Source organism: Paracoccidioides lutzii (genome assembly GCF_000150705.2).
Source record: "Paracoccidioides lutzii Pb01 unplaced genomic scaffold supercont2.2, whole genome shotgun sequence".
Lineage (NCBI taxonomy): Eukaryota > Fungi > Ascomycota > Eurotiomycetes > Onygenales > Ajellomycetaceae > Paracoccidioides > Paracoccidioides lutzii.
Genome location: NW_015440948.1, coordinates 206,711 through 226,826, shown reverse-complemented (window position 1 = coordinate 226,826; position 20,116 = coordinate 206,711). Strand labels below are relative to the sequence as shown.

General features: G+C 40.7%; 5 protein-coding genes across 5 annotated transcripts; 4 read left to right on the top strand and 1 right to left on the bottom strand.

Annotated features, from left to right (window-relative positions):
* Positions 1-656: 656 nt before the first annotated feature.
* PAAG_11159 (hypothetical protein) lies at positions 657-5,613 on the top strand (the record flags this gene model as incomplete). The annotated part of the gene is made up of 6 exons (XM_015846856.1): positions 657-1,137; positions 1,728-2,046; positions 3,719-3,831; positions 3,913-3,959; positions 4,042-4,128; positions 4,225-5,613. 6 exons carry the CDS (start codon positions 657-659, stop codon positions 5,611-5,613), a joined length of 2,436 nt encoding a protein of 811 aa, XP_015703463.1.
* Positions 5,614-11,789: 6,176 nt separating this feature from the next.
* On the top strand, positions 11,790-12,166 carry PAAG_11158 (hypothetical protein; the record flags this gene model as incomplete). Its single annotated transcript, XM_015846855.1, has 2 exons — positions 11,790-11,810; positions 11,912-12,166. The coding sequence occupies 2 exons, from the start codon at positions 11,790-11,792 to the stop codon at positions 12,164-12,166; spliced, it is 276 nt and encodes a 91-aa protein (XP_015703462.1).
* Positions 12,167-12,632: 466 nt separating this feature from the next.
* Positions 12,633-13,105, top strand: PAAG_11157 (hypothetical protein; the record flags this gene model as incomplete). The annotated part of the gene is made up of 2 exons (XM_002796796.2): positions 12,633-12,754; positions 12,847-13,105. 2 exons carry the CDS (start codon positions 12,633-12,635, stop codon positions 13,103-13,105), a joined length of 381 nt encoding a protein of 126 aa, XP_002796842.2.
* A 285-nt stretch (positions 13,106-13,390) lies between these two features.
* Positions 13,391-13,998, bottom strand: PAAG_11156 (hypothetical protein; the record flags this gene model as incomplete). The annotated part of the gene is made up of 3 exons (XM_015846854.1): positions 13,391-13,423; positions 13,502-13,644; positions 13,725-13,998. The coding sequence occupies 3 exons, from the start codon at positions 13,996-13,998 to the stop codon at positions 13,391-13,393; spliced, it is 450 nt and encodes a 149-aa protein (XP_015703461.1).
* Positions 13,999-15,313: 1,315 nt separating this feature from the next.
* On the top strand, positions 15,314-17,578 carry PAAG_00700 (cell division control protein; the record flags this gene model as incomplete). Its single annotated transcript, XM_015844113.1, has 3 exons — positions 15,314-15,368; positions 15,437-15,558; positions 15,734-17,578. 3 exons carry the CDS (start codon positions 15,314-15,316, stop codon positions 17,576-17,578), a joined length of 2,022 nt encoding a protein of 673 aa, XP_015700894.1.
* Between the last annotated feature and the right edge of the window lie 2,538 nt (positions 17,579-20,116).

Here is a 20,116-nt window from a genome sequence, read left to right as displayed (position 1 = left end):
GTGTCCATAAAAGCTGGGTGAAATTCGCGGGTATTAGCGAGCAGAGCAGAGTTCGGAAAAACAGTGGTTACCCACTTATTGGATTCTTCGCTATTCCCGTCTGATAACTATATCTCCCCGTGGACACCGTCACCATCTCCAGGTGATCATTTCTGTCAATTGTCTTTCCCCCCCGTCAGCCGCTTCGTAGAGATTTCCACAGCGCGCTGTCAACCTGATCGGGGTTAATATATATATATATATATATATATTTATAAAAGAGGCCCGTTCTAGATTTCAATAAAACCACTTTGGTGATGTCACTGGAGCCATGGCCCGTGAATAAGATAATTAAAAAAGGAAACGAGAGTTTTTCGTTGCGGGTGGAGGGCGAAAAAGTATCGGCGGTAACTATCCCAGATCCATGGTTCAAACACCACCCGATACCCCCAGAAAGCATAGCATAATAATTATAATAAAATGGGAGAGAGAGAGAGAGAGAGAGAGAGAAAGAGGAAAACTTTTTAGCAAGGAAAGAGACAGGGCAGGGATAATTACACCAGACCTAACCTGCTGGCAACCTCAAAAAGCTACCGTCTGCAAGCATTGCTCTCGAATGTGTTTTGCCACCACCGGTCAAATTTCGTTGCCCATGATGCATCTCCACCAGCACCATCATGACATTTCCTGATAGCAGCAAAGCGGACCCTCAGACGGCCCCAACCTCCGCCACCTCATCCCTCCCAGCAACAACAGGAGAGAGGAGTACCCGTTCCCGTCCCCACTCCCGTCCCCGCTCTGATAAACCCCATCAACCTCTATCTTGCCCCCAGGACCCACGAGACCCCAGCATATCGACAGCGATTGACGAAAGCATCGACGAGAGCCACCAAGATCCGACGGAACTCGTTAGCCTCCCACCTCCCAATCCGGATCATGACCACGACTGCAGCGATAACCGCAACCACAGCAGGTCATCGTCAGTGTCGTCGATCTCCTCAGGCTCCGTACGCCTAGTTGTCCAACGCACGGCCAGCACGGAGCAGACGAGGAGATCCAGTTTGGAAACTCAGGGGGGCCATCTGGGCAGTTTGCGCAGGTATTGGTCACGGCATGTCTCGTTGGTAGTCCCACGGAATCAGAATCGGGATCATTTTGGTGAGTGGAAACTAGTTTTGTTTGTGCGTCTGCTTTAAATGACCTTGCTGGGGGTTGGTGGGGGAGAGGCGGATTTGCTGCGACGGGGAGCAACCGAAGGGAGGAAGGGCTTGGTGGCTATTTTATATCTGCGCCCCCAATTACCTGATATCCATATTTTCTCCTATTATTGTTTTTATTGTTTTGTGTCCTTTTCCTGATGGGATACCCTGCATGCGATTGGAGAAATGGTTCTACTTTTCTTTTTGTTTTTGGGAATCCCAAGAATCAGCCAGCCCTCCTCCCAAGTCGTGAGCACGCCATTTCAGGAAAACCAGCCCTCCTCCCCGCCCATCCCTGCTCTTCCGAATAGTTAATATTCCCCGGCATATGCACACCCATCCACTTTGCCGCAGGTCTTATTTTTGAGCACGCAGGCAGCAGACAATGCGATTGTCGTTGCTACTTTTTATTTCTCTTATCTGCTCCCCCCCCCCGCGATCCCCTCCCGTTCATGTTGCATTTGTATCACCTTCGTCCCACCAAAATACATAACCTCTTCCCATCTGTCCACACGTTTAACTAACGATACCACTACCACCTGGGGGAAGGGGGGAATAAATTGAAAACAGCCCTCGAAAGAACCTTCCTAGCTTACATACGCACATCGCTCTCCTTCGCTTTCCACGGCGTTCTCATAGCCCAATTATTCAGTCTGCAGAACCGGGAGAACCACGACACGACATTTGGGTTCTATACTGTCGGGCTGCCGCTTGCCTGTGCATGTCATGCCTGTGCGATCCTGGTTGCAGCCGTAGGGGCGTACCGGTTTTGGAGACAGCAGAATGCGCTGGCGAGGGGTAAAGTACATGCCGGTGGGTGGGAGCTAAATCTGTCGGGTGCTTGTACTGTTGGTGTGAGTGATACTGGGTTTTTTCTATTCCTCTCTTTCTGTTGTCTCATTTCTTGTTTTCTTTCTGTCTTGCGCTCTTTGTTTTGAGGTGGTATTGAGGTTGTCAAGTGTCAAGTTAAATCTGGTCAACTTGGTTTTTTGTTTCCCCCCCCCCATATCTTCTCCCTTGCCTTGCCTTACCTTTTTCTTTGTAAGGTTTCAGTCAGTCAACGGATAGCGACCGACCTGTTGTGCTTTGTGTTTAGAAACATGTTCGAGGTGCATGGGACGATGGCAGGATCATGTCGTTCCCGTTTAACTACCCGACTTTTAAGGAGTACTTGACGCGCGGAATCGAACACTGCTAACGTCTATTTATATACGCAGATAATCACGACAGTGTTTATACTCGTCATTTTGATCGCCATGAGAACAGAAAATGATAAGCTTTTATGAAACAGGAGGAATATATAAGGGCGCTTTCGGTATGTGTTTTCCTCAGCATTTCATATCAAATTGGATTTTTGGAGCACACTGCGTGGGAGGATCTTGGTTGGCTGGTTTGTTGTGGTGAGTTGGGTGAGTTGGGATTGATCGTGTTTTATGTCTCATAACCTCTCGGATACCCGGAGTCAGGAGGTATTCCATATAGCCAAGGGCGTCAAGGATCTCTCGCTGGGACATGCTGATACATACAACATTGGGAGTTTTGGCATATACATATTGGGTATATATACTTCGGGAATCTAACAAGAAGCAACACATGACCCTCTCTTTGGAAATAATACAAGCACTTTTGTTGATACTTTCATTGAACTTAAGCATAACGATCGACAAATCACAACGTCCTTCTTTCTCTCAAAGTCTTGGCTCTCTTCACATAATTTTCCATTCTTGATCAAAACTCATAGACCCCATGCTCCTTGCATCTAACTTTTATGCGGGTGGCACAAGCAGCAGCGGCATCTGAGCCTATTCAGTGGCTTTTTCGTAGCTGTATATCTAAATGCAACATGCTCCAACAGAACGCAGGAGAGAAACAAATAATCCACATGCTGAACTGCCGGCATTAATTGTTCATCAACGTCATAATTGAATTCCCCTCTCATCCCGGTTGTTTTAAAAAGGCAGCCGACTCCGCCCATTGCCATTTCCAGAAAATCAGATAACTCTATTCCAGACTCCGTTACGGACCCAAAGAATACGGAGTTTCCGGATAAAAATCCATTGGCCCAATCTCCAATCACTCAATCCCCCTCAACCACAATCCATGGTCCGCAGTTACAGACAGGAAACTTTGCTGATTAAGCTTCCGACCCTTCTGCCGCCTCTTGCCGCTTGCTTTTTCCAACATCCCGCCACCAACCAGACCAACCAGAGATCCTGTCTTCGTGAATAGATGTCTTCTTCCTGCAGCTGAAAACCGAAACAAGATCCCCAAAATTTTCGTTGTGTTTTCCATCTTCTCCTCTTCCCATTGATCCCTAACCTTGGAAACCTCTCTTCTTATTTTTAGTCTATTCTTGCGGACAGGATGGTGATGTCACGTCATCTTCCTTCTATACAGTACCAGCAGCATATTGATTATCTATTAACCGTCCTCAAACAAATCGGATAGACAGTTTATCGAGTTCTAGCTCTCTTTCAATATCAGCTTGCTTCTCGCAAGTCCGTTCTATTCAACTGCTTTCTTCTTTTTCTCTTAACCAGTTCGCGCGTGCCTGCGCAACCTCAACTGGCCACGATGTGGATGTCAAAGTCGCACCGGATTATTCTCCTCCTCGTCATCGATTCCATGTTCTTCCTCCTCGAACTAATTGTTGGTATGTTTACATGCATTTTTTTTTTGACAAAGGGAAGTCATGCAGCTAGGAACCCCTGCTAACATCCTTCCTTCTGATCAGGTTATTCTGTACACTCGCTGGCATTAATAGCGGATTCTTTTCATATGGTTCGTAAGCCTCCTCGATGAACGCCTCTTTAAAACTACAGAACCTTCGAACTAATTGTTGGTTTTTCCCCCGCGTGCTTAGCTTAATGATGTTCTATCACTATGCGTTGGACTCGGGGCTGTCAAGGTTGCAAACCGGAAGACAAGCTCGAAGATATATACCTATGGGGTAAGCAACATCGGATCACTTTTAAAGTCATCTGCGTATTGAATTGAGTGCTCTTCAATGTCATGTTGCTAACTCGTTCTCTCTATGAAACCACAGTGGCAACGAGCAGAAACACTTGGCGCACTGGTAAACGGCGTATTCCTCGTCGCGTTATGTCTCTCAATCTTCCTCGAAGCTATCCAAAGATTAGTCGAACCGCAAGAGGTTAGAAACCCCAAACTAATCTGTGTTGTTGGCTGCTTCGGTCTTTTATCCAACTTTTTTGGGTTGGTGCTTTTCCACGAGCACTCGCATGGTCATGGCGGACATTCTGATGGGCATAACACGGAGGAGGCGGTGGATACGGCTGAGCAGGGTTATGCACAGGAAGTCAGTAGAGAAGCGATGAGTGATGAATCCGGAACCGTCGTCAGTGCAGCGTCAGGAAATGTAGTCGCCAACCGATTCGAGGTGGAGCGTGGGGCTACGAAGCAAAAGGGCAGTGTAGAGAATGGTGTATCCAATCCTGCCAGGAAGCGCTCCAACTCTCGTCGGTTCAGTTCATCGGGACCAAGGGCATTCCGCGATGCAGAAGATATCCAAATCCACCCTGCCATTCTACGTCGGGATATCATCGAAGCCAGTCGCTTTGACGACGAGACATTTTCCGAATCAGATACGGAATCAAACCGTTCTACTTCAGAACGGACGGGATTACTTGATGGACACAATGGGGCTACGTATTCTACAACAAACGTCACACAGGGAGCCGCAAGCCAACCGTCCAAAGACCCGCATAAGGACCTACATGACGCGCACAACCACGCCAAACCAAAGTCCACCGAGGGCAAAAAAGGCCATTCCCACTCCGACCTTAACATGCGTGGCATTTTCCTCCATGTCGTAGGTGACGCACTGGGTAACTTCGGTGTAATCGCCTCAGCTCTCATAATCTGGCTGACAAACTACTCCTGGCGCTTCTATGCGGACCCAGCAATCTCCCTGGTCATCACCGTCATAATCCTCGCCTCCGCCATCCCACTCTGCAAAGCCGCATCGCGCATCCTCCTCCAAGCCGTCCCTGCTGATCTAAGCATCGACCACATCATAGAAGACATCCAGGATCTCCCCGGCGTCCTGAGCTGCCACCACCTGCACGTCTGGCAGCTTAGCGACACAAAACTCGTCTGCTCGTTACATATACAGGTTAGCCATGATATCAAGGGCGAAGGGTCGGATAGGTATATGGAGCTAGCGCGGCAGGTGCGCAGGTGTCTGCATGCGTATGGGATTCATTCGTCAACGATTCAGCCGGAGTTTTATCCTGGTAGCGACACTGATGAAACGTCCCGTGTGGGATCGTCTCATTCTCTGGCTGCTCAGGGTGGGCAGTGTGGCACTGCTCGACAACGCGGTCCCGGTACGTGTGTTGCTGATGCTAACTGCCTGCTTGAGTGTGGGGTTGAGTGCGCGGCTGGTCGACAGTGTTGTCCTGGTGGCAAGTAGGTTTTGGTTGAAAAGAGGCTTAGTTTCTGGGATTTCTCGTTGCCAACTGATGGTGAACCAAAAAAAAACCCTGGGAGGGACTTGTTTTGTTAGGTTTCGTTTCCGATATGTATATGCTGGATTGGTGTTTTGATCAGCGTTCAGTGGGCATGTGAAAATGTGCTCTTTTCTTTGGGAACGCCAGTGCGAGGATGGATATTTCTAACTTATTTTGTTTTTGGGTGACATTTCCTGATTATTTAATTGATTTGATAGACAAAATTTATATCTTTTTCTTCTATTCAGCTCTGCTCCCGATTCATTGAGCTCGTCATTAGACATTCATGAACTAAAATTTTTTCTCCTTTCCACGGTTAACCAATTCTTGGACGATCTAATAGCTCAAAATACAGATAGACTCAATCATTATAACCTGTCTACTACCCGTGCATACTGCCGAAAACATCTCCGTCTTCTCCCTTTCCCCTACCCACCTTTATATTATAGATACGACCTAACTACTTACAGCCGATCATTCCCGACTAATCCTTAGCTAGGAGATTCGACAAAACATATAACTTTCTCCTTTGCGTCTTCTTTCCTGGATTCATATTATTTGAATGTGATCAGTGAGCAAGTTCTGCCCTAAGTTATAACTATAACCCAGAGTCCGAACTAACTAGTTATTAATTCACCACTGGGCAGGCCATCAAATCTTAACATGTTCAATAGAATAAATTATATTCCAGATTTCCAACAGTCAACAACAACTAATTTGTTTAAATTAAACTTCACCAAGATTAGAACATATAGTTCTTCCGGTGCTTGTAGGAGCCTCAGTTACAACACTATGGTGAAGCTCGTGAGTGTGATGCTGAGTCTAAAGGGAGAGGAGAGACTTTGTCTTTTGAATGGTAGGCAGTTCAACTGCCTTTAGCAGGTGGAATAATAAGAGCCTGATCTCTAGTTAAAACCTTCTTCATATTGAATTTGGTGCCTAAATCTCTTGTTTTTGCCTCTTTTCCTCATTAGCAGCATATATCTTAATATTACTGCTTTATAATAAATCTTTATAATTTGATCAAGTTCGTTTATTAAGTTATGTGATAAAATGCTAAATTTTTACTTTAATATATTTTAAAATATATTAAAACTAGATTTACTTTTAAATATTTTTTTACTTTTTAATTTATCTGAATATATTATTAAAAATTTTTTTTTATTAATCTTTTAATTTTTAAATATATATATATATATATATATATTAAAAAATTTATTAATTATTAATCATTATATATAATTTAAATTTAAAAGTAATTTTTTATATATACTTATTCTATAATATATATATAAATATTATAAATTAATTGTTTTAATTATTTAATAATATTTAATAATTTTATAGATAAGTAACTAAAATCAGAAATTATACTTAAAGTATAATAATAAAAAATAAGTTAAAAAATATTAAAATTTATTTATTGAATATTTACTTATATAAATTTTTTTAAAAATAAAATAATAAAACTTAAAAAATTAATATTAAAATTTAAAATTTAATTTTTTTAATCTTATATTAAAAAAGAAATTAAGAAATTAAATTTTAATAAATAAATTAAGTTTTAAAAATATAAAAAATTATAAATATAAGTTTTTTTAAATTCTATATAAAATAATTAAAAATTTTATATATTTATATAAATATAAGTTTTATAATATACTTTAAATTTTTAAATTATATTTTAATAAATTATTTATTAAATAATATTATTAAAATAAAACTTAAAATATTCTATTAATTAGTTAAAATACTTTTTTTATATTAAAGTAAAATTAAATATAAATTATACTTTTAAAATTTAAAAATAAAATATAAAGCTTTTAATAATAAATTATTTATAATTTAAAAAACTTTATATTTTTAACTAATAAGATTATTATTTAAAAATTAAAATATTTTAATAAAATTTTAATTAATTTCATAAATAATAAAAAAATTAAACTAAAATATAAAAAATATTTAAATTTATTTATTTTAAATATTTATTTTATATAAATATTATAAAAGTAAAATTAAATTAAATAATAAAAAATTAATATATAATATATAAAGTAAAATTAAATTAAAAGTATTTATTAATAAAGTATAAAAAAACTTTTTTTATAATAGAATTAAAACTTAAAAATAATTATTAATTTTTATATAAAAATATTAAAAATATTATAAATTAAAATAAATATAACTTTATAATTTAGTTAAAAATTTAGATTATATTTTACTAAATTATTTTTTAAATAATAATAATTAAAAGAAATTTAAAAATACTTTATTAGTTATTTTAATATATATTTTATTTTTAATATTAAACTAAAAAAGTTTCTAATTAACTTTATAAAGAAAATAAAAATTATATCTGAAAACTAAAATTTAAATTTATATAAGATCTTTATTTAAAAGTATAAAATTAATAAATATTAAATTTAAATATTATTTTATTTTTATATATTATAATTTTTAACTATATATACTTATTTAAAATTATTAATAATAATAATATATAATAGTTATAGTTTTAAATAAAAATAATAATTATAATATTTATTTAATTTAAATAATTAAAATTTATTATTTAATAATAAAAATTTTAAAACTATTTATATATTTTATAATTTATAATTATTAAAATAATAATAATAATAATAATAAAATATAAAAATAATTAAATTTAAATTAATTAATAAAAAAGTTAAATATTTAATAATTAATAAAAATAATATAATAAAATTTAATATTATAAAATATTAATCTTTAATAGTTAATCTTGAATAATAATTTTAATTTTTAATTATAAAGTTAATTAAAAAAAATTATTTTTATTTTAATTTATATTTTTTAAATAATTAATTTTTATATTTTTATTTTAATTATATTTCAATAGAATATATTTATTATTTTTTAATTATAATAAAATATATATTTTTAAAAATATATTTTTAAATTAATATATATTAAATTAAAGTTTTTATACTTACTTAATTATTTTTATATAATTTTCTATTTTTTTACTTTTAAATATTTTATATTAAACTAGTTGATCAGATTTTTTTTTTGATTATTTTATTCAAAGTAATTACTCTTTTTATTTAAGTAAATATTTAACTATAAATTCAATTCTAATTGTCATTCAAATATGCAGGCTTTCAGATCTACTGCTAAAGTTACTGCTGCTGCTTTTTTAATCTCAATTTTTGACTTCTGTAGTTGTTTTCTAATCTCTACAGCAGCAGCTTCCTCTTGAGCCTTTTTAATTTTTTTATATTGGTAAACTGAGTATTTGAATCAACTTTCATCTTCTTTTTGATTTTTGATTGTTATAGAGTCTTTAGTTGATTAAAGAGTTTAAAAATTATAGACTGACTGATAGTTTGTAGAGCATTCAACTTGTCAATCATTTTGCTAGCTTTGTATAGAAAAACCTGCTGCTTTTTTGTAAGAATTCTTTTCATATTCAACTGCTGCAGAGTTTTATATATATGTCTAGAATTTTGAAAGATTTTAAACAAGAAATTTTGCAGTTCAGAAGATAAAGAGATTCTTAATATCATTGATCTAGAGTTATATTGACTATGATCTTGAATCTAAGAGAAATTTAATCTTTTAAAAGAATTAAATGATATTAGATCAGCTGCTTTCTACTCTCCACATATATTATAAGATTCTAAGATCTTTGAATATATTTGTTCATAGACTTGTATGAATTTTCTTTTCTTTGCAGGAGCTGCATCATTCAGATAGCTTATAACAATGATCTCAGCTCTATAGTAGCTCTTCATGAATGAAAACACTTCAAGATTCAATAACTGAAGAATATAAGATGTATAAGCAGATAGAAATATTAAATGAATCAAATTTATATGATATTCTCATAGAAATTCAATAGTGATATGACTGCTATAACTATTCAGCACTAATAATCTATGCTGACCTTCCTTAAATGTTTGAGATAAAAAAAATCATATATAATCAGTTGAGATATATATTATTTGATGTCCATCTATTATTTGATGTTGTATAGATTCAATTGAGTATATCCACATTCTCAAACCAGTTAGATTGTGCATTGTGACTTTGAAAAATGACTAGAGAATCTATATAGTACTCATCAACACTAATAGCTTCAAGAATTGAAACCCACTCATGATTAGAGGGAGATTTAATGTAGGTTTTGCCTTTCCTTCACTCAGCAAGTACTCTGGTATTTGTACATACTTCTAAAGCAATGCCATGCTCATCCATGTTCTATATATTTTCAATAACTATCCCATGAGTCTGTTGTATCTCAGAAAAGTAGTTATAGAACTGCTGAAGTGTTTCCTACTGAGTATTCTCTATTCATTAAGACTCAATCCTTCAGTCAATCACAGATTTTATCATAGAATTTTGTTTTAGAAACTTTCTTATCCAATCCTCACCCAATTGAGTGGGATCTTAATTCATTCATAGAATTTGAGTCGCCATTTCTCATACATGTGCATGAGAGGATGGAAATCCTTGTGAATCTTGCTCTTTTATTCATTGAACTAGAAAGATCTCTTGCTCTGAAGTCAACTTTTGTCAATGTTGATAAGCAATTGCTTGTTGAATGAAATCATTTTTTCTGCTCTTCAATATGCTTCATGAGATGTTATATGCTTTAGCAGCAGCTTGTTCAGATTGAAAACCATCATTTTTTAAATTCTCTATAGCAGCAGCTATAGCAGCTTCATTGTTAGGCTTCATTTTAATAATGTGGTTGAGAAAACGCGTGGTAAAGGTGGTGAGTTAGGTTTGGATAGAGTGGTTGAAAAAGGGTCTGGTCAAAATATAGACCAGCTAGCTTAGTAAAAGTCTAAAATAATTAGTTAACTATCCCTAATTTATAATCTTGTAATCTAAACTCTTTGAAGATAAGAAGTTGTGAGTTTATTATCTATTGTAAAAATATAACTAGTTATAGTAATTACTTTTATTAATAAAACTTATTAAACTACTAACTTTAATAAGCGTCTTTGTTTCTTTTCATATGTAAAATAGTAATAATGATTCTTTTTCATACTTATGTAGAGTCAATAATTATGGGAAGTTAGTAAATCGAGCTTTAAGGGCCTCGACGGCTGGAAGTGGAAGGCTTTTAAGCTGCTTCGGCTGCCTCACGGATTCATAACCGCGTTAATAAACACTATTTCATCTGGAAGTCCTCGATCACAGCTTTTGGGGGTTCCTTCTGCACTCTTGATCATGTTCATGCCCTCACCTTCTGCTTGCACGACAGCTTCTGAACCGCTCACCCTTGATCTTTGATTAACCAGCCATTCATTCAGTTATCCGCCAGTTGAGCGCACCGTTTCTGGCGCTCAACCCTCCAGAATATGGTGGCCAACTGGATAGCCCATGGCTTCCCCAATTCTGTAAATTCCATCATCTCTACCCCCCTCCGGTTGCTGTTGACATTTTTTCAAATTATATCTCTGTTTCCCTGTCTCCTCTCCGCTCCGTTTGCACATCCCAAGGCCTACTTTTACCCCCCCCCTTAGAATCTCTGTCCTATCTACCTACATATCATCGACAATATCACGCGCCCATTGAACAGTATTGACAGTTGAAAGACTCAAAAGTGCTCAAAGCTCTCAGATCGCGCACAGCAGGTCAACAGCACTCCCTCAGAAAGTTGAACTACAGAGTCATATTGAAATGACATGAGGCCGCTGATCGCACACACAGAGTTTACTTCACAAATGCTGAGAAAAGCAGAGAGACAGTCTGGTGGAAGCCTCGGTGATAAGTGGTGATCTGCTTGATGAAATGAATTTTGACCTTCTGACAGAGAGGCCAGCTTCCTCTGCTGAACTCAAGACTATGAAAGAGAATCTCATCAAGAATCTGACAGTGGGCTCAGTCAAAACATACTTTGATTGGCTTCAGAACACTCATTCAGAACAGCATCAAGGCAGCTTCAGCCTTAAATAGTACTGACAGCTTCTGAAGACCTTGTACATGAAGCACACCAATCATGGCATGGATGACGGGATGACACAAGTCTGTCTCAATGTAAGATCATCAAGGCAAAGAGGTGGCCTCACCTGACGGGCGCCTTAAACATTACAAGGGCGAGATCTCCAGTGATGACTGAAGAGGAAGCTGTCCGGCATCATCCTCCATGCCCGGACTTCAACTCAAGGTATGTTGTTGAAGAGAGTGACAGCTGTCACAGCAGTTCTGGTGAAACCATCTTCGGTGAGCTCGTGCGAGAAAATGATTCCGATACTGAGTTGAGTATAGTGTGGTTGGAAGGCAGCTCCACCAGCAGCTATGACCACCGACAATGATTTCAGTGAATTTGACCTCTTCATAGATGATGTGACGGACGACAAGAATGATGCGGGCCCCGAGGAGACCGGGGCCCTTGTCTGGAGGCATATCAAATTCCACATCATCCGGAGCATCTTGGATGGCCGGCCAAACATTCTTCTGACTAAGGTCACTCTTCTCCACACCAAGGGTGAAGAGAAAGAACAAGTAAAGCGGCAACGGTGACATTAAGAATATGCAAAGTATGGGAGATGAGGAGAAAAAATGTTGGGGGTGGGGGAAGGTGATATCCCCAAGGGCAGTAAGTGGCTTCTTCGTTCGACCCAGCTGCCCTCCACAGCCATGCAGACGGTGAATATAACTTGTTCCATAGAATTTATAACGTGGAGAAATGCAGAAATGTACAAAGGAATGACTATATTTGGACAGAATATCGTGGCCCCTAATTTTTCATAGAAGAACCTTTTAGAAAGTTCTGCCATGATTTCCGGATGGTGGCTGCATTCCTAGTTGTGGATGTGTCGCATGTGATTTCTCGCCATAGTTACAAATTAACTAGTTAACTATTCACCAAATGGATTATATCACAGCCAAGCATTCCAGAAGAAAAATTGAAGCATGTCGATTCTCCTTGTTTTCGAAAGTTCTGGGGTGGTAGCCTCGAACTTATCGTTGATACTCAGACATCAACATGAACATTCTAGATCGAAGCAATTCGCCCACTCTGCCTGCTCACTCAGCCGGATCTGATGGCCGATTGGGGCAAGCCTCCTTGGATGCTCTGGCTTCATGGACTCATTTGATTGTTGACGCGTGAGTCCCCTGATCTTAACCAGTTGATTTGATCTTCTTTGTACATCTCCACTTGATGTCCTAAGAACTCGGCTGCAGCCCGATCTTTACAGTTCATCTTCGAAGACGCTCCTGCTGCCCGCCTTAAGTACTCCTTTGCAATCCCTTCTGCTCTTATCCCGCTCTGCCGTCCTACATTTCCGCGAGATGTTCGAAATACTCAGCTCTATCCATCGCCTCAAAGGCCGGCGTCGCTTGTTCAAGGGCCTAGGTCCTAGCTTGACAGGCGTTGTACCAGCAACTGTGATAAAATTCTATACATACGGCAACTGCAAGCTGCTTTCGCCCGGTGTTTTGCAATGCTCCAAGTAACTCTGGCACTTTGCGTTTTGATTAGGCTAATACATAAGTATGTTTTCTAGATCATTTAAACCTCTAAATTCCCCTCATTTGTGGTTCTTTTTATATATTTACTTTCTTGCTTAGACTCCGTTCTGACAGTCCCTTCTTCTAAATAAGACTATTCCATAAGGAGTGAAAGTGCAAGTATATTTATTCTAAAACTAGGTATATTTAATATGGGCAAGTGTCATAAAGCCTTCGAGAATGGGCATATTTCTTTCAGGACGGTGAAACAAAACGCTGCAGTGCAGGCCGTCATCCAACCTGCTGTCGATAATTATCAGGCGTCTTGTAAATCGGAAGGGGTTAGTGATACACCTGTTGTAGGTCAGTCAGGAAGCCCTAAAGTGGATTCATAAGTCGTACAGTGTGCTCCGCTGATGGTGGCGGATTTACATTTGTGAATTGGCAGAGGCATCGATTGTTCACGTAGATGATAACATATTTAGACATCAGCGCCGCATTTGCCACTATACTCCACACATTTTCTAAAGAGAGTCTCTCTCCGTCTGCGCTTCTTTTCAGATGATGCTTGATAATCTTTTACATGTCTTGCCAACTGTATGAGGATAGTGCTTTTGCTGCTCACTGTCAGTTGTGAATGGAGCATCCGGACTAAAATTAGAGCTCATACTATCTGCTCTTCCGAAGTTGACCGGGTACCCACTCGTATCGGTGTTCATGATGAAATATTGACCGTGAATGTTGATTAGGATGTAACCTTGTGCCTCATTCCCATCGATATATTCAACAATTTGGTGGAAGAGACATCGTCTCCGTCGACATCTTCTCTGAACATTGTTTGGCTTGGGATGGCGGTGCATCGTTTTCGTCTTTGACGTTGGTTTCCACAACTCCGGCATGTGCTATAAATAAAATCTGGCGAAGAGGAGACTTCAACCAGGCTCTGGAGCAGATGCGGTTGATTGTTTTGAAGTGTCAGCTGTGGCCACTCCATATTGACTATAAAAGGAGAGAGAGGAAGATCAGGAAAATGCAGGAATACAGAGATATGCGTCCAACCTGAAAGGGTATCAGCGAGAATGCTTTGCTCGCCCGCAAGCGAAGCGCATGGTATTTAAATGAATATACGGCTTGAGAGGGAGCAGGAAAAGAGCAGACGGGCGCTTAAAAGTGCAAAGTCACGACGACTGCAAGCCCATAACCACGGCCACGATCGTCGAAACCCGTGGTGCGTACTAAATATAACTAGTTACCCATTTCCCCCTCATCAGCCGTCTGCCACCAGGCAAATAAAATATTTTCTTCCCGTGTCGTCCTATGCGTGAAACAACACAATCGTGCACCAAAAAGCGCCGCTGGTGGAGCTTGATCAACAGTTTTCCACTGCAAGATTTACCCCAGGCTTCCCAAAGCTGCTTCTCACGCTGTTGCGCTGTAAATAAATAACTAACCGGTGGGTCTCCAGCCACTGTTTCGGGCACTCTGTTGGTTTGCAGGGCCTTTTGAACTTTATATATATATATTGGCTTTTTGGCTTTTTGGACTTTTGAATTTCTTTCCTTCCACACCTTTTTATCTTACAGGTGAAAGGAATAATCATTATTGTTCATTTTTGATCTTTTACATTGTCAGTTGCCATACTATTTATTTGCTCGGCGGATGCAAGACCAAACTCCACCCGGAAACTGTCCGTGTTTAATTAAAGTGGAGTCGATTATTCACGTAGATAATGATATAAATTAGACGTTATATTCAATCTACCTAACCCTAACCAGGACACACCTACAACTCATCGACACAGCTAGCAGCATGGTCTGCACACGGTATTGCTGCTAAACAGACACGAGTTGGGTAATAGGAAAATAAGAGTGCCTGAGAGGAGAATTGAGAAAATAACTAACGAAGCGGCTGGCGCATTAACATCAATACCATGCTCTTTCGGCTGTTCGCCTCCCCCTTATCGTCTGGCCCCGGTGATGATATATTATAATATCTATCATCTACGTACGGGCTGAAATGAATTATATCTACTCCGTATACATTCACCTCTTTACTCATATATACATTCATACTTGCGCAGGGCAAGATACGAAACAAGGCGGGGCACGTACAGCCACATTCTGACATCTAATCAATCCGTTTTCGGTTTTTGATATACCCAAATCCACACCCCAGCATTAACGCACGCAAAAGAACATAAAAAGAACACGAACGATGACCTCCCATTCCCACCGCAATCACTTCATCGAACCGCCCTCTCTCACGCAGCGTATATACAACTTTCTTCCACATATTTTGCAATCCGGAATCTTGAGGGTACGTGTCGGAACTGCGCAGGTCGTTACATCATCCACCAGAGGGACGAGGCGGACGAGAAGGTGCGGACATGCGCTGAGGCTGTTGAAGCTGGTGTGCTCGCTGAAAACTGTCTTGATCTTGGTGTGGGTGGTGACTCTTTGGTGGGGGGAACGGAAGGTATTTCAGGATAGTGTGCGGGACTGCGATTGGGCTCGATGGGAGAAATGGGCAAGTCTCCCCCTTCTTTATTATTATTATTATCCATCCGTTTTATCTTTTTGGGTATGCGTGAAAGTAATTTTTGGGCTAACAACTCCTCAATGATGCTGTGAATAGCCGCAAGGAGCTTTGCCCCATCATGTTGCCTTCGTAGCAGATCCCCAATTGGTAGATCCACATACTTATCCGGGCAGGCCGTGGCCGCTCTCGTCACTTACGATATTTTACTCCGATCTCTATTTGTATCGAACTTACTCGCTTCTTCAGCGGGACCTAAGACCGGATACTACTTTTTTTCTAGGCGATTTGTTTGATGGGGGAAGGGAGTGGGCTACGGGAAGCAGCTCGAGTCCAGAGGCAAGGTTTAAAATGTACGGGAATGACGTCTGGATGATGGAATATCGACGGTTTGTCGAGATGTTTTTCGATACGTGGAGGTTGGGGGGGATTGATTCCAAGGCAAGTGGAAGGGGTCGCAAGATCATCGCGAGTTTGCCGGGGAATCATGATTTAGGGTTTGGGCATGGGATCCAAAAACCCGTGCTCAAGAGATTCCAGACGTATTTTGGCGTTGGGAATCGCGTCGATGTCTTGGGCAACCACACGTTTGTCTCGGTTGACACCGTTTCACTGAGCGCGATGGATGAGCCGAATCCTGAAACTGGGGATTCAGGGAATGCGTCCTCCAGTGACGAAATCTGGAGAGAGGCGGAGAATTTTTTGGAGGATCTTCCCAATTTAAAGGCGCGAGCGGTAAAGGAAGAATTGCTTGCTCTCCAAGGGAAGGTAGAAAACAATTCAGCGCCCTCCACGATCGTCAATGCCCGTAATCCCACTCAGTCTGCTGTATCCTCCGCACCATCTGATGCGGAGCTACCTACCATCATTCTTACACATGTACCCTTGTATCGGGAGCCAGGCACTCCCTGCGGGCCACTTCGCGAACGATTCCCACCTTCATCCACCGATCCATTGCCGGGAAAGGATGAAAGAAACGCGATAAGAGTCTCGCGGGGATATCAATATCAGAACGTCCTGACTGAGACAATTAGCAAGAAAGTAGTTGCCAGCGCCGGTACGAGTGTGAAGCAGGTATACTCCGGCGACGACCACGACTACTGCGAAATCAGCCATCGTGAATTCAGCGGCTCGCCCAAGGAGATCACTGTGAAAAGCATGTCGTTGGCAATGGGCGTGCGTCGCCCAGGCTTCCAAATGGCCAGCCTTTATAACCCCGTCGACCTTCAGACGGGAAAATCCATAAACCCAGGCTTAGGATTATCATCCTCCTCCACAATCCAAAACCACCTCTGCCTCCTCCCCGACCAAATCTCTATCTTCATACAATACGCTTATGTCCTCTTCCTAACCATCGTCGCCCTCTTCGTCCGCGCTATCTCCCGCACGTTCCAACCCCTTAAAGACCCATCAATAACATCGCACGACTCCGAATACCTCCTCCCCATCAGCCACCAACCCCACTACCACTACCACCACCACCACCACCACCACCACCACCACCACCACCACCAACACCTCAACAGTCCCCCCACCTCCACAACCTTCAGCACCTCCAGCGCCTCCTCAACCACCAAAGGCGAAAAATGCTTCTCACACCGCACCGCTACCAATAGTGGCGGTGGCGGCAGTATGCTACCGCGCACAGCTTCCTCTTCACCACCATCTCATGACAGTCTCTTACGTCCGACAAAGCACGCACAGATTATCGACGTAACTGGAACCCATGGTGATAAAGTCAGCGAGAGTCTGCGGCGGTCTGATTTAGAAATTGATGAGAAGATTAGAGAACGTAGCTGGGGTGTGAAGAGTTGGGGTAGTGCTGGTAGTGCCGATCATCGCGGATTCACGTATGTGTTGTGGGCGGAGTTTATGAAGCCGTTCACACAAGTTTTGGTGGTGGGAGGTTTGTGGTATTTATGGCTGGTGCGGACGTGGTTATGATGAGTGGTTCAGAATTTTAATTGAACGCGATGTGTGTTCGGGGTAGGCTCCGGAAGTTTTGTTACATGCTATATACTCAATCCCTTCTAACGCGCTAACTATCAGTTTTTGATATGATTTTCTTATTTTTCGTTGGGCAACCTTTATGCCAACTACACGCTGATATCAGGATCATATTGTATATATTTATTTATTTACCTTTGCATCTTATTTTATTCCCTTTGATGTCTTATTTTCTTCTCGTTTCTTTTCATCCCAGCCCGCAGAAGTCTTCATGTCACATCACCAGCAGGCCGACCCTCTTTTCTTCACACCTCGGCGCACGACAAGATGGATCAAACGGAGATAACTGGTTCCCATTCTGTATCTACGGGTTTGGTTTCATCCACAGAAATATATAAGGGGTAGAGAGGAAATCAGGAAGCGAACACCAGAACATTGATTCAATCTCTGTAGTGATGGATTGAGTAGCTAATTAGGGAGCGAAATTGATGGAGTATTGACATGAATGACTATTGGATCTTCGTATAGGGGCGGGTATGTATACATTTGATCTCCCGGGGTCGCTGACATATATCAAGGGGTAATGTTTCCGGCGCAAGTTCTCTCTTATCATGAAAAGGTTCAAGACCTATTATGGGCGATCAACATTGATATTGGTTTTGAAAGAATATTTTTACGGGAGACCTATCAATTATTTGCGCCCAAAAAGGGGGAAGCCCATCTTCTTCGTACTATTTTCTCCTAAGAATGGGAAATGTCTCCTCCTCCAATACCACTCTTTCTTATGAACGGGTGTTCTGCTATTCATATCCTTCTCTTGCCCAATTTGGCCGTCATTCAAATGCACCTCCGCTGTACTCTGTAGACCTCAAGAATATCCCTCACGTTTTCTCTGCAGACCTGATATTTTATTTTATTTTTGAATGAACAAAACACCACACAAGATCCATGCATGGCTTGGGATTGCGCATAAACTGCCGTAACTGCATCCTCCAGAGAAGTGTGCTGCCTCTGGGACAGAAGTTAGGATTGAGAACATGTCAACAGTATCCATTTGTGAGCAGGAGTTGTATCAAAGTGAGAATGTTTATCCAGCACATCTCCACTCATGAGTTTCTCTGCCCTTTTTTTTTTTTTTTTTTTTTTTTATCTCTTTCTTCTATTTTTGTTGCGAGGGACCTTCATGCAGTTGAAACGCATGTCGTTGTCAATGCTTCTGTCAGAAGTACAAGTTTAAGTTTGGGTGGATCAGATGGAATAATAACGTCTGCCATCCCGACTTCTCAGTCCGACCGACTATCATCATGATGTCCATCGTCCTCATCCTCAATATGAGGAGGCAGTTCAAACGTATACTGACGAGGATCTAACAACGCCGAAACAAACAGGCATTATCGAGCACATACAGTCAGAGTGGGGGTAACAACAAAACCCCTACTCTGGACTCTGGGGAGAGAGAAGCAGGAAACGAGAATGGCACAAGCTATGCCAAACAGCACGGGGTTGCATGGGTTTGAAAATTGCCTTTTTGCATCGGACCACCGCCACCTGGACAAACGGAGATCTCGTCCCTTGTTTTCAGCTTTCATGGATAACTAAACTAAGTGAGAGGGCAAGGCAAGGAAAATACTCGGGTCTTGGGTCATTACCGCGTCGATTTTAGCAGCAGCCTCGAGGTGGGTTTGCAGAAGCGCTTTGAGTTTTAAGGATCTGGTCCTCCGTAATCTTTACAATCGGCGGGTTTATCTACGAAGAATATTTCCGGCAGAGATTGGTTTGGTGCGTCGCGATGTTACAGCGGGTGCATACTTACCAGTTGCAGGCTTCGGTTGGGACAATTGACAGTTGGACAGAAGATGAGAAAAAGGTCTCTGCTCACAACCTGAGAACCAGTGGTTACCCAACAAATATTAAAACACACAAGAATTTGGTTACATCTGTGGGATCAGTTACAGTATTTTGTGTCGAATACCACGTACGCTCACAGCTAAATTCTCACAGATGCTCAGTTGCCGGTGTCTAAAACTAACTGCCAGCGCAGGCTCGAGCTGGATGAGCTTCTTTGTTTCACCATTCTCGAGGAGGGATTAGATTTTGGAAAAAGAAGAACATCCGTCATCTTTTAGCTCCCGGAAGTTTTGGTTAAATAGTTTTTTGGTCGGTTGTCCCCGGGGGAAGTGGGTTTCACAATCGAAACCTTTCGCTGAGACAAAAGAAAAACCCCAACCAGGAAGCTGTTCTGTCTGATGTTTCTGGAGGCGAGATGGGAATCCGACGAGGTCTGGCTTGGCTGCTAGATCAGCAGCATTATCAGCTCCTCTCCTTTCGCGTAGATGAATCTGATTGTGCTTCTTTGTGTTTGTCCGCTCTGGTGGGTTACTGTGAATGTCGCTATGGCATGGAGACAGATGCAGGTATTCATGTATGGCTGAACCTCTGCATCCACGATCTACGGGGCGAATGATGGGAATTTATGTTGCAAGTTGCTCCTGGTGTTATTTGGGCAGTATGGAACATTGGGACGTTGTCAGGGGC